At 33.6% G+C, this 8,595-nt stretch overlaps 1 protein-coding gene across 6 annotated transcripts in view; it reads left to right on the forward strand.

Annotated features, from left to right (window-relative positions):
- The window catches only part of ABI1 (abl interactor 1), a 100,007-nt gene that overhangs the window by 83,246 nt on the left and 8,166 nt on the right, over positions 1-8,595 (forward strand). For 2 of the 6 annotated variants that reach the window (XM_027841605.1, XM_027841601.1), the window contains 2 exons: positions 3,249-3,425; positions 7,176-7,262. The exons of 2 other annotated variants lie outside the window; for them this stretch is intronic. In XM_027841605.1, coding sequence (XP_027697406.1) covers positions 3,249-3,425; positions 7,176-7,262 — 264 coding nt within the window. The remainder of the gene's footprint in view (positions 1-3,248; positions 3,426-7,175; positions 7,263-8,595) is intronic. 2 more of the 6 variants (XM_027841606.1, XM_027841602.1) reach the window with 1 other exon arrangement.

The raw sequence follows: 8,595 nt of genomic DNA on the forward strand, positions 1-8,595 counted from the left end.
GTGTAGTGAAGATGATGTGAGATGTGCTGGAGAGTAAAAGCCCTAATACTGTATCAAAAGGATGGGGGAATAAATCAGAAGCTATTTGTTACAATGCATTTAAGTTAGCTTAAAAAAGATTTCTTAAAACAAATACATCATATAGGTAAATATATAGGATTTTTAAAAATAGAAAACATTGTAAGAACTAGAAAAGGATCAGCAACCTCTCTGTGATAATTAAGGAAAAATCCTATCGGACACCTTATAAAAGTAAGTATATTTTATAACTCAGAAGAGCATTAACTTAATTTCTTCTTTTTTTAATTATCGAGTTTTTTTCTCATTTGAGGTTGTAAGATCTGCTTATATTTGTCATTATTTTTCTTTTCATATTCTTATTAGCAAATTCTGACTGCTTTACTGTTATCTGACTGTTTAGTTCGCTTGCTTGTTCTCTGATTGGCGTTATGAACTGTTTTATTAGCACAAATTTCTGTCCCTCCTCCCTCTGGAGCTCCTCCTGCACCACCGCTTCCTGCACCTCTCCTGATGGGCAGTAGGATAGGTGAGAATTGGGTCAACCTGCGAGTGATTAGTTACTTTGAATAATTAATAATACTCTATTCCTAATAGACCTATCTGGTTTGATTTTTAAAGATTATATATTGTTGATATAAGTGTGACAGTTTAACATCTCTAATCTAAACTCAAATCTTCTGGTGAAAGGCCTCTGAAGTTATGCAGAAAGCAAGTGTATAAATGAGTCTTGGAGAAAAACTTTCATTGCTTCATTTGGTTTGCGTAGAATATCAAAATCTTTAGGAATAGCTTTTTTAGTGCAACTATTTTAGTCATTCTTGAATATTATATTTTTATCCATATTGTGAAAATGCAGAAAGATCCATGCATATACATATGTATGCATATTCACATGCGCATGCACACACACATATATATTACACACATGTATATGTATATGTATCTTTATTTTGGCTTCAGTGAGCTTACGATCCCTGATAATAGAAGGTGGTGATATTATAAAGGCATTGACTTTTAGCCTGTTTTCTGACACACTGGCATGTTTTGACCTTTAGTTACAAATTAGTTACTTTAGTTAGAAATTAATTGGCTTTTTATAAAATAAATGTATGACATACATTATCTTTAAGAGGGACACCTATAAATGATAGTATGTTGTGTCTGATTTGTTGTAAAGTTCTGAATAACTGATGTAGGTGTAGTCTCATATATTTATTTATTGTTAACATTCCCTCCCTGCTCTCCAAAAAACCCTGTATGTAAAAATCATCACTAGTAGGGTGGGTTAGGTTGGCAGCTGGCATGGACCCAGTAAAGAACATTTTAAAATATTGCTTCTTATAAATGTATCTAATGTCAACAACAGAAAATTTGCCCTCAGTAATATATAGATAGTTTTTGCTAAGTCAAGTTCATATGCTACGAAAACTTCTAGGGACACTAACATATAGGAGAGTTCATTTGCTGTCCTTGCCTAGAGTGCACAAATACTTTATGTGGCCTCTGCTAAAAAAAAAAAATCTGTTGTAACAGTGGTTTTTGCAGAAAAGCACACTCCTGTGGCTTAAATAATAGATCGTTTCTCTATGAAACTAGCACATTCCCTTGTTGTGAACATATAGTTACAAGATAGTAAGCACCTAGAGCCCCTGGAAAGCCAGAAATGGGCAGGTCAGGCCATTGAACTTGGACACTAAAAATGCTCAAGATCAACCCCTGATCCTTAGTGCAAGCTTATTTGTGCTTGTTTTACGTGCAGCTCTCAAACTTACTTGTTTTTTTCAAACCCACTGCATATGAGAAACAGTAAAGTTAGTGAGAGGAGCTATTGGAGGCTGTGCACTCAGAGCAGTAGAAAGTGGCAGCAATTTAACAAGCCCAGAAGTGTGGAGGTCATTTACTTTTAGGGGCCAACAGTCTAGGATTTGGCATACTTCAAAACACTGAGTATCACCACCTTTGTAGCACATTGTCATAATGGGCACTTAGGACAGTGACTCCAGATCATTAGGAAAAAAGTTACTTTATGTTGGGCATACTCTGTTTAAAAAGGTAGGGGGAAATGTTTTCAGCAGTTTAGAATGGAATAGAAACAGATAAAAATCCATGATTTTAAAATTAATTTAATTTGTAAAATTTTATGTGTAGGCCCTTGCGTGTAATAAATGTTAAATAAAAGTTTATTTAATTAAATTGTTTTAAAGAGATGATTCCTGTTGCTTAGGGAAACCCCAAACTGTCTTATATTCTTAATCATTATCTAGCTTTCCAGTTTCATCTCCAGAGTTAAATCATCTGAACTTTGGGACATGTCAGAGAGAAGAAAGGAAAATTAAAGTGAAGGGAACTCCTGTCACTTGACTGACTCTGGTCAAGATTTAGATTTTTGTTTTAAAAGTACAAGTTAATCCAGAAGTTAGCTGTGATAAATTTCAGCGAACTTTAGAGGCTTTGATCCATATTAACTTTGTATTCTCCAGTTGTTAATCAGTGACTTACAAATATTTGTTAGATATAGATATTAAGCATGTAAATAGGATAAACATGTTTTATGCAAAGCTTGTTGTCCCTCTCATCCCTACCCAAGGTAGTGTATCTAAAAATTTGCCAAGAAGCTTTTTAAAAGTTACATAGCTTGCTGAGAATATCCCCATTTTGTCAGAGTAGACATGTTCATCATAAATTTTGCAGGTGCGTAATGTTGAAGGAAAGTATTTCTTTCTATAAAAGTCTCTAAAATATTTTACTACTTGCACATGAGCTGTGTTGATGCAGTCACTGAAATGAATGGAATAGCAAATATGGCTGGCTCATGAGTAAATTGGCTTAGATTTCTGATTTTATAATTAAACACGTATTCATCTAGCTAAATGCTCATGGTTGTGTGTTGAAGGTTTTGATTCTAGACCTTTCCTTTCACAGTGCAGAGGTATGTTTGTTACAGATGAAAAATAATTTTTTCAGATATGAAAACTAACTTTTTTTAAACAGGTTGCTCTTTTCTTCTTGATTTTATTTTGTATTTTATTCCATTACAAAGGAATAGAAAAGACGTACACTGTATGCACAGTTGTAGTGATCATCTTATCTTCTCTTTTCTGCATGCCTCAAGCCTCTCAGTGTAATAAATGACCCCGACATGAGATCTCTTTCTGTATACTGTCATGTGATGTGATATATATTGCTTAAGTCTTTTTTGTTGGTTCCCTTTGACTGATGCTTTTCAGTGGCCCCGAGTTCAGCTCCTGGTTCCCAGTATGGCACAATGAGCAGGCAGATTTCTCGACACAACTCAACTACTTCTTCGGCATCTTCGGGTGGATACAGACGAACTCCTTCTGTGACTGCTCAATTTTCTGCTCAACCTCATGTTAATGGCGGTCCTCTTTATTCTCAAAATTCAAGTAAGCCCCTGTGCTTTTCAGGCATGTAGCATCAGTGGAGCACTTTGGAAGTAAATTATTTGAAACTGTGATTCTTGCCAGTGATAGACAACAATCAAAACCACAGTTTCATGCTAGTTTCTTTGTTTCCTTTAGGAAGTTAGTGTCTTTTGAAGCATGAATAAGACTGAATACTAATCACTTTCTACAATGTATTCTACACCATCTAAAATGCTTAGCATTCTAAATTCAACCGAAGCCATTCTTCATATAGTATTTATTGTCATTGTAAACTAAAAGAAGCAGAAACTAGAAAAAATATTCTTGGAATAAAAGAATTTAAATTTGTGTTTATTGGCTAAATAGTTGTTAAAACTACTTGTGAAAATTGGACATTGCCAAATGTGTGGTATTGTCATTTTCTTTAAAAAATGATAAAGAAATTGCTGGCTATCACTGTTTTAAAGGGTTTCAGGTTGAAAGCGAGCCTCAAATTGGTTGGTAGCAGATTTTTGATAATATTACTGATAATTATTTACCCTTTTATTTGTTTCACTTAAGAAAATAATCCCAGAAACAGAAAGATTTTATTTTTACTTTATTCTGTTCACTCTGATCTTGGCACATCTCAGCACTAACCACTGTAGTGTAAAAGCTACTGATGTTGGCAAAGTTTTAGGGATCATTTGAATTGACAATAGCATAGACATTGGTTTTTGCTTTTTATATTTAACCAAAAAAGAGAAAATCTGAAATGAGAGCCCTTTTACAAGAATGCAATATTGACAAATATAAATCTCAAACTCACCCACACACATCTCCAAATCACCTTCGTGGAGTAATACTTAACTCTAAAGCTGTTCCTAGTTTTAGATAAATTTCTTTAATTAAAAGAAACTACCCTGGATATGCTAATGGAAAGTCTTTTACACTTATTCATAATTTGGGTGTTTCAATTCAAGAATCTGACTGTAACTTATAATACAGAATTTTGATGTAGAAAGTCTTTTAGGTAGTATGTATGCTAGTACTGTTTGTTTGCAGTGAACATCCTAAACATGTATGACATTTTAAGGTAGAAGGTAACTAGGAAGGAAAAAACATCTAATTTTTGTATTTAAAATATCAAAATGAAAGATTTCTAATTGTATCATGGCTAAATCTTTAGGTAGTAGAGAGCATGTATAGTATAGATATCTGATATCCACAGATAATCTGAAAACTGTTTTTAGCCTGTGGGTTTTCTTCTGTATTAAAATTTTTATATGACATGTTATAAAAGGCATCAAAATGGACTAGTTTAAGTGTAGTCCCAAACTGTCTTGCAAACCCTCTGCTGAGGAAGTCTGTCAAAAAGATAGCGGCAGCTAGGTGGCGCAGTGGATAGAGTACCAACCCTGAAGTCAGGAGGACCTGAGTTCAAATCCAGCCTCAGACACGTGACACTTACTAGGTGTGTGATCCTGGGCAAGTCACTTAACCCCAATTGCCTTAAAAAAACAAACAAACAAAGATAAGACAGCTTGGTGTTGATTATTTCATAAACTTTATACATTTTTAATAACTTCTGAAATATTTAGAAATAATTTTGGTATGTTACTAAACAAAAAAAAACTTGTCAATTTGAAATACAGTAAATGTAATAGTATTTACAAACTATTTGCAAATTATTCTCATGCTATTTTATAATTTTAGGTCCCATTCATTATATTGCTATTATTCCTTCCTAAGGCATCTACCTGGTAGCAATTTTTAGCGACTTATTCCATTTTCCATTTAATTTAGTGTAGTAATACTTACTCCTACTGATTCACATGTAGTTTAATTTCCAAAAGGATGAATTCCTTTAAAACATTTTGTCCCAAACAGGGCCTCAAATTTCAGATTATTTCATTATGTGTTGTCAAATGTCTGAATTACTGTTGCTGTCAAAGTAATAGTTTCTAAAGCATTTTTATTTTTATTTTTTAGTGTTTTGATGTGCGTATTTTCCTCCCCCCCTTCAGTTTCTTTTACAAAATTTTTAAAATCTGGTGGTTATGATTAATCTTTTGAAAACAGATTGATTTTAAAAATGTTCCTTTCACAGTAAATACACATTCCCATACTAACCAGCATGGCTAGTACCAAAGTTTGTTTTTTATAAGTTTTGTGTGTGTGTGTGTGTGTGTGTGTGTGTGTGTGTGTGTGTGTTTTTAAATTCAAAGGAATTTTTGTATAAAAAATTGTGACATTTTAATTTGGAACATTTCCATGATCAAAATTAGTTTAATGGCAAATTGAATGCTATATTTATATGTAAAATGAATATTAATGATCTTATATATTGCTTTATTTGTTAAACTATTGCTTCCCTAAAAGCATAAGAACCTCTTTCAGATTTTCCTGTGTACCTGTAAGTTTTTTGACAGACCCTGAAAATTTAATTGTCATTTCAGTGTAAAGGTTATTGGGAGCCACCAGCACACTAGTTTGATACATGTGTGGACGTAGTTACAGATTTATTTGTATCTATGTACACATATTTATTATCTAGTAGTAACTTGGAGGACCAGTTTTTCCTAGAAGATTCTGCATGTTTTCTGATCATGGTATATTGTTGATCAAGGAAAATCTACCCTTTTTTCAGTCAAAAGTGACAAAGTAAAGAGAGAGATTATCATCTGAGTACAAAATTCTATGTAATTTTTTACCTGTTACTTTGAAATTATAATAGTTTCAGGAAAGAATTGGAATTTTTAGTAGTCATCAATTTGTGATTGTTCGTCAGGAATTAGATGTCATTTAATTATCAAAGAACAGCATTGCAAAGTCATTCAAAACATTTAAGGCTAATTAATGATATAAGGAGCAAATTCTGTCTGTTGAGATATAATAAGCAGTAAGCATTAACAGTCAGGTTCCCCTTGCTATTGAAAAACAAATGGTCTACTTTTAAAATAAAGGCTTAGACTTAAATACAAATACACCTTGTTTTACAAAGTTGGAAGTTTTCTTGGAAAGTTGTGTATAAATTATATTTCTATAAAACCAAATTACTTTTTTTTACATGCAGGAGTTTTCTTTAAAAGAAACTGTAAATAATCTATTATGGTAACATATTGATAATTATTCCCCAATTGATCAATGTGTCAGTGCTGTAGTATGAGATAGGAGCCAAGGATGTCAGTTGTGGCTCTGCCACTTGTTAGCCCAGTCATCTTAAGTAAAATTGCTTCATCTCCTTAATCGTCGGTGCCCTCACTTATAAAATGAGGAGGTTGGACTTTACAAGGTCCTTTACAGGTCTTAAAATTATAGGATTTGAAATCTGAATTTTGGCATATTCTTATTTTAAAGCAGAGGACCCGTACCTGTATTTGTTTTCCCTCTGCATGGCAGGGAAGTCCCCTCTTGCAACTTTCATAGTCATTCCTATGAAGGAATAACCCCAGAGATTGTCATTTCATCCATCATTATAAAAAGAAAGTGGTAGTGTTTAGTGTTATTCAGGTTAGACTGTTTCCTTAATTTCAGTTTTGATTCTTTTTAAAAATTATCCTTTGATCAAACCAGTTCAGCTTTAGCTTTGCTTTGGGAAATAATAAACTTGGAGATGCTGTAGGTTTTGTTTCAGTTTTGGTTTTTGTTTTGTTTTTGTTTTGTTTCATTTGCAAACTGTTCTTTGCATACTTATGTTTGTGGTCCTTGTAACTGACTTCTGCTTTTTGTTTGTTTCTTTTTCTTTCCTTTATCTGTTTTACTTCCCCCATACCGTGTTGTTGCTACCAGTTTCTATTGCTCCACCCCCTCCCCCTATGCCTCAGTTGACTCCACAGATACCTCTCACAGGCTTCGTGGCCAGGGTGCAGGAAAACAGTAAGTTTGGACAAACTGAGCTGTCAAAGAATAGAGGCTGTCTCCTTATAGCATGCATGGCTGGCGAGTCAGATTTTTCCTTTCCTTTTTTTTTTTCTTAAAAAGAAAAGCTAATCTTATCTTGAATACAGGTGCAACATGCTATCAAAATTGAAGAGCACGATCTTCAGTTTTTTTCTGTTGTGTGCATGATCACTGACCCATGTAAATCTCCAAATGGATCCTGGAAAAAATGGGTGTCAAAAACACAAGGCATCTGCTCTGTGTCGATTCTCAAGAAATATATATGCAAACATACAAATCCAGACTTTTTGGAAACTCATTTGTCTTTTGATAGGTGTATCTGGGAGTGTTTCTTTTAAGTTATTATGTATTTTGTTGCCACACACAATTTTGTATTTTAGCATCAATGTAAAGATACATGGAGAGTATACATAATGTGTAATTTGAATAAGATTTAAAATTAGGATGGAATTTGACACTTGCCTGTTTTGTACGTTAACCATTTTATGCCTGACATGATAGAGTTGGTCTTCAAAGACAAGTGGATTACTCCATGGTTTACATTTGAAGGGATGGATGATAATAAATTTCTAGGGGCTTCTTTTTGCCTAATGCAGGTGCTTGCAAACAGAAAAGGGATGAGATAATTAATGACTCCTTTAATGATTTGCATTGAGAGGATTAATGAGTTTTGGAAACTACTTTGAGTTTATAGTTTGGGTAAATTTTAGCTAGGTTATACCACTACCTGATTAATTCAGGGAAATACCAGAAATTACTTGATTTTTCACTACAAAATAGGTTTCCTTTCTTGGGAAGTCTGAATAATGTTTAGCAAGCATGATTTTATCTCGGTAAACTAGTCTAAATGACAATGGGCAAGTAGGAGGATGAGGTCAAGTAGTTTTAATTTATGAACTCCTTGAGTGTAGAGTAATGTGTCTTATTCCATCTTTCAGTATCTTTCACACAGTATTAGTCACTCTGTGCACACAATAGTGACTTGATTTAAAACATTTTTTTAAACGAAATTTAGAGTCTGATATAATTCTCAGGGAGTGATTTGAGCAAGTATCCTCACATAAGTATCCTCACATAGTCAACCTATCCACCAGTAGAAAACATTGTCGGAAATTCTATTTGCAATTTATTCTGACCCTTTTGAGAATATAACAGAGTAACTTTTCATTCAGCCAACAGACATTTATTGAGTTACTCCTGCATACAAAGCATTGTACTTATACTGTGCGATGTACCAAGGGTATGTGATATTGCTCTGGCTCTCTAGGAGCATAGACTAAAATTGATTAGTGGTTTCTTTTTTCCCCAA

Source organism: Vombatus ursinus, unplaced genomic scaffold (genome assembly GCF_900497805.2).
Source record: "Vombatus ursinus unplaced genomic scaffold, bare-nosed wombat genome assembly UNPS02014861.1, whole genome shotgun sequence".
Classification (NCBI taxonomy): Eukaryota; Metazoa; Chordata; class Mammalia; order Diprotodontia; family Vombatidae; genus Vombatus; species Vombatus ursinus.